The 18,121-nt window shown below is 38.7% G+C and overlaps 2 protein-coding genes across 2 annotated transcripts in view; one reads left to right on the top strand and one right to left on the bottom strand.

Annotated features, from left to right (window-relative positions):
• Positions 1–18,121, top strand: part of RELL2 (RELT like 2) — a 435,084-nt gene that overhangs the window by 136,061 nt on the left and 280,902 nt on the right. The window lies entirely within an intron of this gene.
• FCHSD1 (FCH and double SH3 domains 1) overlaps positions 1–18,121 on the bottom strand; it is a 134,430-nt gene that overhangs the window by 4,287 nt on the left and 112,022 nt on the right. Inside the window, exons 13-19 of the mRNA XM_063446222.1 lie at positions 12,130–12,291; positions 11,410–11,538; positions 10,438–10,521; positions 8,254–8,428; positions 5,531–5,736; positions 1,355–1,457; positions 1,054–1,121 (exon numbers count right to left, since the gene is read on the bottom strand). Coding sequence (XP_063302292.1) covers positions 1,054–1,121; positions 1,355–1,457; positions 5,531–5,736; positions 8,254–8,428; positions 10,438–10,521; positions 11,410–11,538; positions 12,130–12,291 — 927 coding nt within the window. The remainder of the gene's footprint in view (positions 1–1,053; positions 1,122–1,354; positions 1,458–5,530; positions 5,737–8,253; positions 8,429–10,437; positions 10,522–11,409; positions 11,539–12,129; positions 12,292–18,121) is intronic.

Raw genomic sequence — 18,121 nt, 5'->3', positions numbered from 1 at the left:
CAACTTGACACAGTATCTTTTTAGCTTACTCAATACATATTTACCTGTCAGTGCCATCTACTTGGACTCTCTTCTGCTACCGAGGTCCACTAGGGTTATTTCTCTGTACCTATTAAGGTTTATACTTATTATATATTCTCCCTTTTGACCAGCCGTTTGTTTCAAACAGAGATCTTTTTCTTTACCATCCTTTACCCTAAGCCTAACTAGCCAACTGATACATATATGTGAGGTTTCTCGTTATATACCGACTCAAATGTGAAGTATATACTATATTTCTATGGTATTTTAAAGGCATATCACATTTTTTTGATTCTTACACTGTGGTTTTACTCTACACAATTTTTGTATGTATATCTGTTTATGTTTTGTGTATTTGGCTTCTAATAAAGTTTATTACCATTAAATGATATCTCAACTTTGGAGGTAATTCTAGTAGGGTTGGCTCCCTCTATCTTTGGTTGGAAAATTAACCCCATGTGTTCCCCTCTTTTTTTCTAAGAATTTATGCTAACTGGGTTATGCCCTGCATAACCCATTTTAAGGCAACAGTGTGGGTTTATCTAAATCTGCGGACTTATTTTTTGTTTCTCTTACCCTCATCAGTTACTAGCGATTTAGTGCAGCACATGTAGCTGTGTGTTAGAAGGCATACACTGATATTTTCCATTTATTCACCGCTTTACAGGTATCAAAGTTCACAATGTAAGGCAGCCTGTGTAATGCTAGTCTCAAAGGGGTGGAGCTCTTTTTTATTACAAATACCACCTAAGAATTTTATATAAAAAGATTTCTATAATCAACTACATTTGATCTTAGTGCATATGATCTTATGTTCTCATCTATTCATGTGTCACACGTGCATTATTATTTACTTGAGGGAAAAAAAAAAAGAAAAAAAAAAAAAAGGCTGTTTTTCCTTGGAGCCTATTTTACTTGATTGGATTTATTGTTCATGTGCCAATCGCTCCTAATGCTTTATTTTATGTTGTGTATTAATCAAAAGCCTCAATAAAAAAAAAAAAAAAAAGATTTCTATAAATAAATACTTACAGGTCTCAAGCGTGTGGCAGAAAAATCAGGTGAATTGTGCAAACTTCCAGAACCATTCTGTCTAGGGTCTGAAAGAATAAATGTATATTTTGTTCTTAAAAAGCTCAAGAACAGCAGGATCAACACATGTTAAATTATATTAGAATATAACTTGTAAGTATATAAATTATTTAACTGACTGTGTAATCATTTATTCAGTCATATTATAAAAAGTTATTTAGGAATATAGTCTGTGCTGCAGTTGCTAAATTACTAAAAGTTGTTTGAATATATTGGAACAAAAGCAAGCAAACATACATACCAGTTTCTGTCATAGCAGTTGCTCCATGAAGTTGGGTTCTCTGGTTGGAAAATGGTGAAAGTGTGGGAGGTAAGAATGGAGGTGGAGCTGGAGAAGGTAGATCCTGTTGAGACAGAAAGTTTGAAAATGACTAAATCATATTCTGAGATGTGCTTAAATACTCTTCATCACTGAGCACCTTTTGATTAAAATATATTGGCATAACAATTATTAAAAGCAAAGGTTGCATAGATAGCATATAGGCATATGATGACACAGTAATGTAGCGTACAGCTTATTTTGCAGATAAACAAATTAAATTCAGTCAGTAGAAAAAAATATATTTTTGTCTTATTGTATGCATGAGTAAAATCTATAAATAAAAATACTTTGCCTATAGAGATTTGTAAGGATCCTAATGCCATTACTAGCAGTGCAGCTTATTGATACATGGCATTGGAATATAAAAATAATGTGTGCATTTGAGCATAATGGCTACATACAGTCAATAAAATTAAATTACATATTTCTAACATACAAGGTATTTAAAACTGCTATAAGCGCATTTAGCATCATCTGGAACGCTAATGTAATGCTAACCGTGAAATGCATAGACTCCTAAATCCCATTCTGATTGTAAGAATATGACATGACCCATTAAAACTTCTTTTACGGTTAGACGCACCAGGTGAGCATACATTTTCAACACACTTGAGGGAGTAACCAGTGGCTTCTGGCAGAGAAATGTGTTCCTCTACAGATTGGTAGTCATTCCTAGTGTATAAATGAAGGTGTATGAGTCTCTATGGACTAAATTATATTTTGCAAAATACATGAGCATAAAAATGTTTATATTCAATTCTGGTATGTTTGTATTTCAAATTGATATAAAAATGAAGATTGTCAGATAAACTTGTAATAGAATCTGCAATATTGTGTAGGCTGTGGTTTATTAAAGAAGAAAAAGAATTACAGTGCCTTTAAGGCCTCTCCATGACTACTCCATGACTACTCCATGACTACTTCACTGGCATCATGTATGTATCATGGGGGAACGAGGGGCAACAGGGCAATTTCTCTCCTCCCCCTTGAGAAACTAGCCCTGCTGTGCGCCTTCACAGACTGGAGGGGAGATCAGAGATCATCCCTCCGGCCCACAGGCACATTGCTGACAGCCTGCAGGGGAAGGAGAGAGGATCCAGGGGAGCTCAGCCTGCAGCTCCGTCGGTCTCTTCTTGCGAGGTTGGAGCGTTGCAGCGGTTACCATGGCAATGCTCTGAATCTCGCAAGAGTGAACTCTAGCCGCAGGATCTGCAGGCTAGAGTTCACTCCCCCCTGACCACCAGGGATTCACCACCGGACCACCAGGGATTGAGAAATGTCCTTCATCCCTGAACAAAGGTAAGAAGGGAGGGGGGAATATAAAATGTAATCATTTTTTAATAAAATATTTTTTTAATTTGCTCCCACCTGCCACCCAAAACACAATACCACACTCCTCACTGCACCCCTCACACACACACACACACACACACACACACACACTCATTGACCCCTCAAACACACACACACTGCCCCCAAACACTCACTATAGCACACTAGGGTACAGAATAGTTTGCCTGCCCTCTTCCAATATGGCGGCTAACTGTTCTTTCCCCTGCCGACGTCACTTCCTATGAGATGTTTGGCAACATGACGACTTATAATAGGAACCGAACTTTTATATATGTTTTACTGTTTTTATTTGTTTGGATCCTGTATCTTTTCCATTGGTTCTGGACCTCCACTGTGGACACTATTATCACCACCAGGAGTTCCATATGTATATGGAGAGATGCCTTTTTATGCTGCTATTCTGTAAGTGCAATGAATAAATGTGATTTTGTAAATTCTTAGCTTACTTCACTATATTGCATTTTTTACATTTACATATACCGTGTTGGAGGATATCTGCACTCATCACATAACCCCTGAGAGGGTGAAAGGCCTGAAATATCGTTTGTTTGTGAGTGTATTTCTAATCTCACTTATACCAACATTTATATATACTTTTTTACGCTATGCAAGTTATTTTAATTTTCACACAGATTCGATTTAAGGACATTTGATCTGCATCAGGTTGTCCCACTTTATTTCAACATTTATACGTATTCTGGGTGGTTTCCACTTTGTTTGTTTGCTATATATTCTTATAGGTGGTTGTGAAGTTCACCTGGGGCTATCCACAGTATACGTGTACAGTTCTTTAGTGTATATACTTTGTTTTTTGTTTCAGACTTATAATAGGAGCCTATGGGGATTGCATGATATGTCACTTCCTGTGCGACGTAGTCCCGCCCACCCGAAAGTGACTTCACCACACAGCTGATCACGAATACATTGATAGCAGACCATATAAAAACAGAACTTCTGACGCTGGACATTCTTCACTTTTGAGAAAGCTATGGCGAATGCATCAAGTGAGGTTTCTGGACTTTCAATTTCACTGTGGACTGGTATACATTTATAGTTTATTATGTTAGTACCCATTTTTTTATCACTTTTATTGTTTTAATAAAGTAGTTTTTTTTTTTTTTTTTTTTTAAGTAAGTATCCAGCCCTTTGGATTTCTGTTTGTTTTCCTCACCTGGCTCCCTGGATATCCATCAAATCCATAGGTAGAAATCATTCCACCCAAGTTGTCAAACTGTTCTTAAATGGTTTGACTACTTACTCTGGGAGGGTGCCATGACACTCCTGGCACCATAACCACTACAGTGAGCTGTACTAGTTATTGTGCCTGGATTGTTTCTATAAATAACCATGTGCCCCTCCCAAGATTGGGTTTTGGATCCATCCCTAGTATGTATGTAGGAAGTAAAGGATGGGGTAGCTAAAATTTTGTAGGGAGGGAGTAGAAACAGGATATATCTACAGGTTATGGTTTAAAGGCCATTATAATGGGTGAAGGGCCTGCTACACACAAAATGATTCCTGGAGTCATGCTGCTATTACATTTGCTAGAAATGCAAAATTCAGGGACAAATTGTGATACTGGGATTTTTACTGGTAGGTCTACCATTTCTACATAATTACATAGTGACCGATTTGTTTTCAGAAGCAGTATTAGAAGACAGCTCAGGTACATTTGGAAAGCATCCTGCAGTATAAGCTTTAAGACTAGTGTCTTAAGACTAGAATCTCCATTTTTTTTGTCAAGAAAAATACAAATTACTAGAATGAAGTATCTATATTTTTGACATGAGCAACATGCATGGTTAACAAACACTAAGAATGGACAGAAAGGGCACAATTCTGAATATCAACAGAGAATGTAGAGCTGAGAAAAGACCTAAAGGGGGGGGGGGGGAAGAGGTCGATAGGAGGAAGGGGGGAGGGGGGGGGGGGGGGGGAGAAATTGGTACTAATGAAATAAGGCAAGACATTAGATGACCAGGGTGACATCTGAGATGAAGATATGCATGGTAGATGTATATGATGCATGGTAGAAATATGGAGTGAAATTAAGGGAGGATTTAAAATTGAGTGGGGGAAGATACAAATGGGATGAAATCTGAAGGAAGAGAAGAATTGGAATTGAAATGATGAAAGAGACCATTAATAGAAATAAATAGATGTGAAAATAAGGGTAAGGATATGAATGCAATATCATACTTTAGAAAATTTATTTCGTTATTCAAAAGCCAAGTTGACAAAGAGAAAACATTTCAGCATATTCTCCTGTGAGAAAGGTCAACTAATACAATCCATATTTACAAAATGACATACATTTAAAAAAAAAAACAAAAAAAGCTGTTAAATGAAACATTTACATTTATTATTTTTTTAGATTTTGTTCTGCTATCATTTTTGCTTTAGATCAATATGGAACCTATAAATTTGAATTATAATAAATAACACTTAGGAGTATCTAATTTCCCCACTTTAGCATTGATCCTGCATGACAGCTAATGTTTAAAACGCTTGTGTCATTTAATATATATGAAAGAATGATAATATCTAAAATGATGAGGTGTTTGGAATTAAGTGCTAAAAAATCCTAACAGCAATACAAAAGGCAGATAATATTCTGCCATAATAGCAGATATGCAAAGAAAGGAGAGTCATCATGAAAAAGAGAATATTACAGGAGATGCAAAATATTATGAATAACTCTAGTATAAAAAAGCAACTACATAAATAAAATTAAAGCTATACCTGATTTGCCTCTGAGCCCTGTTCTGATAGTTCTTCCACAACCAATGATGGAAAGACTCCAACTTGACCATTGAATTCTCCCTTCCAGAACCCATCATCTACACCACCCTCTTCTTTACGAATAATTTGGATAATGGCCCCCTCCGGAAATGTAAGTTCTTCTGCACTTTGACCTTCATAGTCATAAAGGGCTCTGGCAAGGCACACTGGGAGATGTGGCAAACAGCATAGTCAGAAAGATCATTCACATAATCCATTATAAAATGTACCACATTTAGTAAAATGTTTTACAAAACAGAGCAGGGGGAGCGCAAAAATCCGAATCCCCTGCCTTTGGCTCTGGCCTGCCTCTGGCTGAGGACTCAAGTTTTTAAACTCTCTGATTGAAAAAGCCATCAAGGCGAAACGCGTCTCGGAACCACCCACAGGATTGGACTTTTATTATTTGTCACCATTTATTGTTTTTATTGTGTATTTTATATTTAATAAATATTTTTTTTTACTTTACCTGTGGAATCCTGCATTCGATATTCCAAGTTCCTGCTCCATTTAAAGAAGGGTATGTGTCCTCTTAAAGACACATGTGCTGTGTAAACTTAGAGCCAAGTCCTAGGCTCTAGACAAGGTGAGCAGTTCCATTTATTCACCTATAAACATTGGTACCTTAAACTTACTATACTAGAAGTTGGCATTTGTCATTTTTCCAGAGAGTGAATCAAAGTTACCAACATCTAAAGGATCCGTGTTTCCTTATACACACGTCTACCAGAGTCTACCAGAGTGATCTGAGCCTGTCCTTTTAGGCTCAGAACCACGAGAGTGAATCCTATTGACTTTCTATTCCCCCCTTAGGTTACTGAAAGTTCCAGGGGGGGTAAGTTATATATTGCTTTAAGCGCTCCACCTTACACTGGGATTGGTTTTGAATATCACTCAGTCTATTTAACTAACTTTGCAAGTGCCGGGTTGTGAGAGGACGACACAGCGGTGGTAGCAGCTCCACTGATTTGACTTTTCTTGTACTATCTTTGTAAGCGCCACTATACACATATTCCACTACTTCACTACTTTTAAACTCTTCTCACTCTCCCTGCAGCCTGCAGTCAGTGAAGTCGGCCGGCCTCTCCTGATGATGTCAAGAGGAGGGGGTGTGACTTCCACTGCTCTTCTCCCAGACCACTGGGGAGTCTTAGAGAAGAGCAGAGGAAGTCACGCCCCCTACTCCTGACACCATCAGGAGGGGCCGGCCGACTTCACTGACTGCAGACTCCCAGACTCCAGATCCTGTCCCACCCCTCACTGAGCAAGGTAAGCCTCAGGAAAGGGGGATATACACTTTAGTTTTTTTTTTTTTATCCCCCTACTCAGCCCCTGTCCCCCTTCCACAGCCCCCCTTCCTCAGCCAAAGTGACCTCCTCCCCAGCCGCTTCCCCACTTTCCTCACCAAAGATAAGCCTCAGGAAAGGGGGAAATACACTTTAGTTTTAGGTTTTTTTTATCCCCCTACTCAACCCCTGTTCCCCCTCTCAAGCCCCTGTGCCCCCCACCCAGCCATACACCCTTCCTCAGCCCCATGCCACCCTGCACCACAGCCCCTCTCCCTCAATTGCACCCATATCATCCACACCACGGCCCTTTTTCCAAATTGTAGCCCTCAACCTACTTCAGCCCCTGTTCCCCCACTACATTTACAAACCCCCCAATTACAGCCCGTACCCTCCACTATAGCCTCTGTCCACCTACTACATCCCCTAACTTTTCAATTTCAGCCACTACAACCCAGCACCAGTGCCAATCCCGAGACTAGGCTCTGGATCTGCCCCTGCTCTGTATGAATGTATCTGTATGACTATAATCCTGTGTATGTATGTCTTTGTATCTCTATGTCTTTATGAAAGTGTCTGAATGTCTCTGTGTGTGTCTGTATGTCTGTATGTATGACATTGTACCTGTATGTGTATATTGTATGGCTGCGTGCCATTGTGTGCCTGCATATCTCTGTGACTGAGTGCCTGTATAGTTGTGTGTTGCTATATATCTATGTCTATATCACAAAAATAATGGGAAGGGGGAACACACAGAGGAGCTGGGGAAAGAAAGATACACAAGGGGGTTATAAGAGACACACAAGAGGATGTAAGACATAGTAAAGGGGGGATAAAATACACTAAAGAGGGTATGAAAATCAAAAGGGGCGTTATAAGACACACAGGGGAAGTTGCATTTTTTTTTTTTTTAATGACGGGGGCGGCAAAATGCATCTTTGCCTGTGTAGACAAAAATCCTTTCATTGGCCCTGTCTGGATGTGTCGTGTTTCAAACAGAAATGCTGAACATTCAGACTCCTACCACCATGACCAATTAAAATCACTAATTTGGTAATTGTGGTTTTAGTAACTTTTTAATTTACTCTATGTTAACAGCACCCAGACTTGGCTTTTTGGTGTGCTGGCCCTGCTCATTGTGACTATATATTATGTATTTTCATTACAAGCTAGTGATGCTGGTTTTATTAGTAAGATAAGTAATAACAAAGTGCTAATATATTTCACAGTGCTGTACGATAGGTGGACAAGAAGTAGAAGTATATTAAAGTGATGCATCACCTGCCCAAGCAAGCTTACAATCTAAAGGAAAAGGGGTAAAACACGCATTCATTAAATATAAATATAAGTCTGCATACATTTTATGACATGAAAAAACTATAAAATACAGACACACACCTCCTGGCTCTGTCCAGTCCAACTCTGATATTCCAGCCAGGGATCTTTCAGAATGAAGACCACTGCTCTGATCTGTTTGTGTCCAGTCCGCCATCCTTTGATTAATGGCAGAAAAATTCTGGAACATAATGTACTTCTCTGGGACATAGCCAACTTGCCCGTTCTTATTCCGAGCCTGCAATTCAAGAAAAGAAGGTACACTCTGTTACACCATTAGTCTAATAACGGATAGATACATTTAGTTCCATTAGAGCAAATATTGAACGATTTGAGAGTCTACACCAATTCAAACCGAAATTGACATTTTGAACATTTTAAAAAGCATTTCCTCTTTCTTGTAATTTTATCACCTCCTGCATGAGAGATGCATTGTACATTTAGAAACATCACAAATTGTAGTCAGTTCTGTGCAAAGCATTTGTTCAGATCCAAACAATAATTAACATATCAGCGACTAGGTTCAGTTTTGAGCTGGCATTGATTGAAACTACTAAACTCTTTACATCAAATTGTACATCACAATATACATGAAACATTTTTTTTTTTTAAAGGATTCCAAAATGTATATTATGAGGTTATTAAAACACAACAACAACAACAAAAAATGACAAAACAATATTTCTGCATGCTTCAGAAAGGCTATTTATAAACACCTCACATTACTAAGAATATTTCCTGTTTTCCTAATCTCAATCAGTTTCTTTTAAACTTAAATCCTCCACTTTGCATTACAAAAATACAACAACAACCCCCCCCCCCCCAAAAAAAAACTTACGTTAAATGCTTATATAAACACAGACATAATGAGAGTTATGTACTTTTCGCAGCTAGATAATGATGTGTAATATTTCATAATGTATATAAAGCCGCAATCCAAGCATTCAAAATACTGAAATTCCTCACCATTGTACAGCAAGTTCACTGGATGAACAATTCGCACATGCTGTTGCCAGAGTCTCACCTCAATATAACTACTTTATGTTTCCAGGCATTGTTATTATGCTGCTGTTGACTTGATTGGCTGTGGCATTGAAGGCAGGCTCCATAACAAGGTAAAAATGTGAGCGGAAATAAGTCTGCTTTTTGTGTGTGAGTGTGTGTCAGTGAGTCTACCAGTAAATGTATGTCAGTGTGCACGTGTGTGCTTATCAGTGAGTGTGGCCACAGTGTGTGTGTCTGGGTGGAGTCTATGCATCAGCATGAAATAAAAAGTCACAGTCTTGACTCTGCAGATGAATGAACTGTAGTTCTCATGATGTTCAAGACGTGAAGTTTACCCCATGATTTACCCCAAATACTTGGCCACCTAATAGATTAAAGGACCACTATAGTGCCAGGAAAACACTCGTTTTCCTGGCACTATAGTGCCCTGAGGGTGCCCCCACCCTCAGGGTCCCACTGCCGTGGCACTGAAAGGGGAAGAAGGGATTAATCCCGGCGCTGGGACTCTCCTCCCTCTTGGCAAGAGCCGCGCACACATTCAGCCAGTCCATAGGAAAGCATTCTCAATGCTTTCCTATGGATGCTGGCATCTTCTCACTGTGAAAAACACAGTGAGAAGCGCGAAAGCACCTCTTGCGGCTGTCAATGAGACAGCCACTAGAGGCTGGATTAACCCATAGGTAAACATAGAAGTTTCTCTGAAACTGCTTTGTTTACAGCAAAAAGGCTTAAACCTAGCTGGACTAGGCACCCAGACCACTTCATTAAGCTGAAGTGGTCTGGGTGCCTATAGTGGTCCTTTAAGTGAACAAAAAGGGTGTGTATGAAAGAGGGAAAAATATTCAACACAACAAATCTAAATGCATATAATCATCAATGATAAATTTACTGAATTAAAACGTCATCTTTCTTAGACCTTTTAAGAATTTATCAAAAATTTTAATTAAAAACAATTATGGGAAATCAAACCTATTTCTGACACTCATATTAAACCACTCAAAAAGAGAGAAAAATGTATTCAGCCAAGAGCGGCTACTATACAAGTACAGACTGGTGGATTGCCATCACATTTTATTATTATTTCTTAAAGAGATTATATATTAGGAATATCCCTTTACCACTGGATAGATAATTTCAATAAATATTAATTTTATAAATTGAATGAACTTGGTGTCTCCAATAGGACATGACATTTTTAAAGTGTATTTATTGCCCATGTAAATTGGGATTTTCCAAACTAACCTTAACCCATTCTTCGACATCTCCATCTTCAATGATCTCCAATCTCTCTCCTTGAGTGATGGACAACTCATCCGATTGAGATGCCTATAAATTATCCACACAATTAATTAAAAAGGAAAGTTAAAATAATCTGAATAATTACATTTAAAACTCATAAGTGTTAAACTATGAGGTTTATGAGAAATGTATAAAGATATACAAGATCTACATAACATGATTATTGCACTTCAATACATATATTTTCCATACAATGATATTTTAAACATATACTTGCATTTCTAGTCTTAAAATGTCAAAACATTGTATAAAAAGTTCAACATTTAATTATCTAGAATGCACCTACAATATTAGAAATAAAATATTTTTTTAAGTTCTGTGAACATTACAAGTAACAGAATTATTAAAACGCTGACAGAGCAAGTTAGACTCACATGTTTCATTCCTCTGTATGCTTTCTTATATGTTGTCCTGGTACAAACTTAGCACTGCCCTGCATGTTCGCTTTTTACAAGTTATAGTTAAAAATAACCAACCAAACAAACCAGGAAGGCATTATCTCAGCAGTAAATTAGCCAAAAAATGCTTGAGTGGCTAATTTTTCCCTTCAATACGGATCTACCTGTAATGTCATGTGCACATCTAATGCCTTCTCATTAGACCTCATGAAACAATAAGAGAGTTAGGAAAAAATAAGCCATTGCTTTTATGAAGATAACAAATGGAGAGAAAGTCCCTTAACCTGTAGTGAAAAAAGGCATCATCTATCTTGTTATTACATTTTAATACACGGTCCATTAAATACATACAAATTTGACACAACCCTCTGACGTCCTGTTCTACAATATGGTGGTCAATTTTGCAATTAAAGTTATTACAGTAGTAGCTTTTTACCTAGCAAGTAGTCTATAACGCAACTAAATTTGTACAAGTGATTGCATATCAACTAAACAAATCATTCTAATTTTCACCTACCTGATAACTGTATAGCACTTGACAAGGGGATGGGTATGACCGAGAGCCACTCAAACTCAGGTTTGATTCTTCAAAAATCTCACCATTGTCATCACAATCCTCAAAATCAGTAAAATCAAAATCTTCCATCTAAAAGTTAAACAAGGCATTGTAATTATTTGTGGATATCTATAGGGTCAAAATTCATTTTAAAATAATTAAAAAGAAAATTTAAAAAGGGGAGGAACATATTGAATTAAGTTGGTTAGGTGATTAATGTTCCCAATAATGGGTTTAATTGTGGGTTGTGTTTTGAGAATAGTGAGTAATACGTTGGATAAGAAGTGCAGTTTTAAGTGCAACTTGGACTTGAGTGCTTATTAAAACTAGACTACTACGTAACTCGAGTACACAATCTAAACTAAACTAAAGAGAAACCTTTGAAGAGTTTATGTTTTAGTTCCAACCATGAATGATGCAGCCAAGAGTATAAAAGATAAGATAACTAATTTTAAGTGAACAGTTAATACGAAAGCTAACTTGCCACAGCTCAAATCTTTTTGAAAATGTAGTCAGTATCTACATGCCAGTACCAAATATTTGTATCTGAAGTGCTACTTTCAGTAGTAGAAAGAAAAGGATTGTGAGTGTTTTTAAACAGATTATATTGAAAATCAAGTTTTAAACCTTTCAGGTTTGTTGGAAAAGGACCAGCATATAATGATACAGGAAAGCTCTTACTGAGGGTGATGTTCCTCCATTAGACATTCTGGCTTCACTCAGGCGCCTCTCCTGTTCTAGCTCTTCATTAGCCTGAATCATGGCGCCAGACAGCCAGGTATCCACATCCACACCAGCTTGACGTAACATCTCCACCCGGGCATCAGCCTTAACCTTACTGACCTGTGTAGAAGGAGGTGAGCAGATAGCTGCAATAGTATCACTGCAAACACGGTAGCAAGATTGTACAAAAAACACAGCCCATGCCGTAGAACACATTTATTGGAATTTCAGACATAACAGCAATGCGGGAGAGGTGGTATTTTTATTTCTTCTGTTACACACTTTGAGGATGTGGCAGGAACTCATCTGTGTTGAAGCAGGATGGTCTAGAAATCTATCCCACTTTAGATTATACAACATTTTTATAATCGTTGTTAAAAGTGGGACATTAGGTGTCAGAAATGTACAGCAATCGAGGAATATTGTGCCACTTTACCATCAGATATGTAATAAATATATAAATAATTTTACATGGCATACATATGTTAGATTATATGTTAACTACTTCAGTATTGGTTTAATGTAATTAGAAATCATTTAAAAAATAAAGCGGTTCCTTAGGAGGCAGATTTCCCATTAATGAATTATTAAATTACTGTAAATCTACTCTTGCTCCTAAATATCAAAACTGCTTGCATGAAATATCTTGATGCAGTCTATGAGAATAATAGGGTAATTCAAAGAGAACAAAAGAATTATGGAGAACAAAACTAAATAAAAATACACAATTCCAACATTCTACTTCAGTCCTGTTTAAAATGTGATCAGTGAATAATTAAAAATCGGAACTGAACACCCAAGGAGACGGAGAACTACCGACTGACGACGGACCGGACCACCCCACCCCTACCTGCCTACCCTTCCCCAATTCCCAAAGAGAAAACACCGACAGACCCCACTTAACAGTATAAACACACTGAAGGTCAATGCTACCCGACACAAAGACACCCCAGAGGCCACTTGCAATGCCGTGGACACTTAGAGACTGCACCCTTAGAGACCCAGAGAAAGGGACGGGTGACTACCCTGGACGAACCGAAGGCCCGATCTGGCGGAGACAAACAGACCATCATAGGCAGGGAAACCCAACCTCCCATACTCAGACACACCCCCACAAAACCGGCACAGGGAAATACAATAGCCCGACGATAGCACTATTACACACACCCAAGATAGGGTGCCGTATGGCACACTTAAGAGCACATATCAGTGGAGGGTATCATACACACCATGGCTCACAATGAAGACGCAGACCACCAACGCCACACAACCATGGCAAGGTGAAAAACAGACACCAACCGCCAAGACACAGCTGAAAATACACAAAACACACGCTAGAGACAACGGAAAGAGACACCCACCACACCAACAAATAGGGACCCACAGGTCCGTCATTGAAGTGGACCTACGAGCTTGAACTAAGGGTATGACATAAAGTGGAACTCACCTGACTCACCCAGCTGGGACATGACCTACCAAATACAACAATCTACTGTTAAAGACGGAGGGGGTAGAATCTTAGAATGCTAGGATGTTAAAAATCACAATAGAAAGTTAAAGGTGTACATTCATGACATTAGCCTAGAGCCACAGGGCTCCTGATCATTATACATACTTGAAGTTGTAAATGTCACCAACTGGATCTGCGCATCCACGAACGTCCAGTACAATGAGAGACCTGCGAGTCTCACCTTCAAGATAGTTAATGAAAAACGACTCTAAACACATTGATAACAAAAAAGCGAGACCTGCGAGTCTCTATGGTTTATTGGGGCCCGTGAGCCCACCAGCAACTATTACTGGTTATTGTTTCCAGGGACCTGCGAGTCCTATTCCTTCTTGCTTATCTCTTATTGCAATGACATTGAAAATACGTTAATAAAAATCATATTTACAAAAAAAATAAAATAAAATAAAAAAATCGGATATTTTCCACTGATAGTATGAACGGTATTAATGCCCCACATTGTCTTATAAAGTATTTTTGCATTAACAATTATTCTACAGTGTACCCTGTGAGACCTGAATTTTTTTTATGTATTATACCTGCAATCTTCTATCCCAGACTGCTAACATCAACATGCATACACCAGCTTCTTTACACCCTTTTGCACACTTTGTTCAATTCAATATTTTAAATTAAGTATTTAGAATGTTGAATGGTTAGAGAGTTGCGCATCATGGGATATAGATCTAGGAGCTACACTTCTGGAGCTACACTTCTGGAGCTACATTGAAAGTCACACAATTGAAGTCAAATCTAAAAACTCAATAAGCCACTGGGAAAGAACCATGGACCATACAAACATAAAAGAAATTACTGCACTCATAGAAACATAGAATGTGACAGCACATAAGTACCATTTGGCCAATCTAGTCTGCCCAATTTTCTAAATAACCTCCATTAGTCCCTGGCGTTATCTTAACGCGGCATAATCATGGCCGCATTCTGTTTTTTTGTTTTTTAACTCCCCCCCCCTCCCGACTCCACTACATCTAATTGTCCCCCTAGTCATCCCCAAATACCCCTAAGCCCCCCCATATTACCTATTTTTTTAATCTTTCTTTTGTGCCCGGACCTAGGTCCTGGCGCTGCCATCTTTGTGTGGGCAGATGAAGGCCCTGTGGGACACTACATCTGCACATACAAGATAGCGCTGTAAAACTCCTGCGCATGCCCAGTTAAACACTGGGGCATTAGTTATTGTTCGAAATTTGGACGGGAATTTAGTCTATTCATTCATTCATTCGTCAGAAAGGCGAATGAATAGATATTTCAGACGAACAAACAAACACCGAATGTCAGTGTTCATTTGTTCGTTCAGTTTATTACAAGGAGGGTGCTAGCGGCTCGCAGCTCCCTCCTTGTAAAATGTAAAAATAGAAGCGTCAGGGAGCAGTACTCTTAAATCAACCAATCAGAGCGCTCTGAGTCGAATTGCAGGGCATGGGAAAGCTTTATAAGTGGTGCCCTTGCTGGGTGAAGATGGATTATTTTTTTAAGTGTCTGGATTTTTTTTATTTTTCATCTTTTATTTTTTTTGTGCTCTTTTATGTTTGACGGGCTTAATGGATGAAAAAAGAAGGTTTTAGAAAAAAGAAGACATCAAATGGTAAGTTTCATTGTTCCTCCATCACTATTTTTAGGGTGAATGGGGTAGGTAGGGCTTTATTTTAATTTTGTTTGGGTAGGGGGTGGTGACTAGAGGCTTGGGGACCCCTAGTCACCTGGGAGGGGTTGTTTTTCCATTTAGCCCCCACCCACCACTCATGGCTGGGGGCCAGGGTGACACAATAGGTCCCCCCCTTATTGTAATTTAGGGCCCCCACCTGGCGTTAATGGGTGAGGGCCAGAGGGGGGAAATAGGTCTCCCCACTCATTGTCTTTTAGGGCACCCACCGACCGTTCTTGAGTGGGGGCCGGGGGAAGACAATATGTTCCACCTCATTGTCTTTTAGGGCCGCCGCTAATGGGGCATGGGTGGAGGCTCGGGGCTGACACTATGTCCCCCCCCCACTCTAGTTAATAGTTGCCCCGCCATGGAGCTATTTATGAGAAGGTTTTTTCTTCTTTTAACAACCCTCTTTACTAGACATGCCCCTACTCGCAGCATAGGGGCGGATTAATTACAAATACTAAGTGATCTTTATTTAGTATTAGTAAAGTTGGCTGAAAGACCAATCTTGGTCTTTCAGCCTTTTGGTAGATGGCTCCCTAATACTGTTGGAATTAGGGAGCTATCTACTAAGCAACTACAAGATGCAACCATGGCACGAATAGAATCAGCATTTCATTAAAATGAAATACCGATCTTTAAGTCCCGAATTGCGTCCTAACACGAATGGACAAACTGTTCTCATTTGGTTAGGACGAAATTAGGTAGTTTTGTCAGCGTTCTGTCTAAATGGCAGGATGTTCGAGAACAGTGAAAGCAGGCATCGCCTTCACAGAGGAAAGGGTGAGTATTGTGGGAAAATTTCTCTGACCCACTTGAGCTGGTCAAGCGTAGGAAAAATACATCAGACAAAGTAGTCCCTACTTTTCTTATGTTTTAAAGAAAACTAGAGCAGATATGAAAAAACAGATCCGAGCGAGGGAGAGAAGAGGAAGCGATTAGAGAAAGGTAAGTTTGGCATGACAGTGCAGCTTTAAGATCCTTTAATCTTTCCTAGTAAGTTTTAGCTTGCAATCAATGAACCAGTTTAGTAGCCCCTCTCTGAACTCTTTTTGAAGTATCAATATCCTTCTCCAGTACTGCGTACAATACTCTAAGTGAGGTCTCACTAGTGTTCTGTACAATTGCATGAGTATGTCTCTCTTTCTACTGCTAATAACTCTCCCTATACAACCAAGCATTCTGCTAGCATTTCCTGCTGCTCTATTACATTGTCTGCCTACCTTTAAGTCATCAGAAATAATTACCCCTAAATCCCTATCCTCAGATGTTTAGGTTTAAATACTAGCCAATCATCTACACCAGATTGTGTCTCAGATAGTAATAAGAACTAGTATTTATATAGCACCTTTCTCCCAGTGAGACTCAAAGCACTTTTCAGGGCACGCTCTCGGGATTAACTGAATCAGCAACTAAATAATAATATATATTATCCAATTGATGGTACTCCTTTATTGACCTTGGTAGGATGAAGGACTGAGTTAACCCTGCCGGGATTTGAACCTGTGACCTTGTGTTTTTAAAACAGTCTCTGTAGTCCGGCTCTGTAGTCAGGGAATTTACCAATTGAGTTTCCTCATATGAAACTTAGCTTCTCAGTGGTGAAATGTATTAATCCAAGGCACAACAGGCATTTAATTATAATTTCAAAGGTAGTGTTGCACTCAGGGAAGTAGTGTCTGCTACCATGCCTGGAGCACCATGAAAGGTATTCAGTCACTTAGAAGTACAGTGGGACCTCAGTTTACAAATTTAATGCGTTCTCCGGGACGTTTCTTATTGCAAAACATTTGTAAACCGAAACCGTGGTTTCCTATAGGAATGCATTGAAAACCAATTAATCTGTTCTGGAGGTCAGAAAAAAGTCAAAATGACCTGGCATGGAAACCAACCCACAATGCAGAACACACAATAAAAGGCATGCAAACAATGAAGCTCAGCTCCCTACCTTTCCACAGCTTGAGAAATGCACCAAAAAGTCCCAAAACAACTGAAAACAATTTCCAGAATGGCTCCAAAACTCGATGCAAAAGCTGCTCCAACACCTCCACACTCGACACCACGTGCTACCCACAGGCTCCAGCATGCAGGGGGCGGTGCTAAAAACCTCCCAGGTGCAGTGCATCCTGGGGAAACTTGCTTTGTATTGCGAAAAAAAATTGTAAACCGAGACATTATTTTCAATGGATTTTCATTTGTAAACCGAAAATGATGTTAACCGAGGCGTTTGTAAACCGAGGTTTCACTGTATTTAAAATCAAATTCCAAAGGCTTCACAGAGTAGTGCAAATAGGAAGGAGTTTTATTCAGGAGCACGAAAAAAAAAATATATGTATAATTTTGTTCTCCTGATCTTGAATAAAACTCCTTTATATTCACGTTATTTCGTGAAGGCTTTGGAATTTGATTTTGAAGGCATTTATTTCTATTACATTTGATGGGACTTAAGGGCAGAAGCCCTAACCCATGGTTTTAATTTTTTTTTTCTCCATTCATTAAAAATTTTTTATATCTTACAAAAATAGAAAAAACACTTTATGCACATTGAGATACACTTACATGTACATATTACTAATTAAGAGCAGTGCGCAATTAATTATAAAATGAAACAAATCTACAGATTGAACTGCATATGTAATACAAGCAAACACATCAGGTAAAAATGTATCTTCAACAAGATAATGAAGATCCTAAGAAGCACTTAAAATAGGTGTAATAAAGTACAAAAACAACAAAACCACCACCAAAATATAATGCAATAAAATATGAGATGC

Source organism: Pelobates fuscus, chromosome 3, assembly GCF_036172605.1.
Source record: "Pelobates fuscus isolate aPelFus1 chromosome 3, aPelFus1.pri, whole genome shotgun sequence".
Classification (NCBI taxonomy): domain Eukaryota; kingdom Metazoa; phylum Chordata; class Amphibia; order Anura; family Pelobatidae; genus Pelobates; species Pelobates fuscus.
This window is presented reverse-complemented; position numbering and strand designations above follow the sequence as displayed.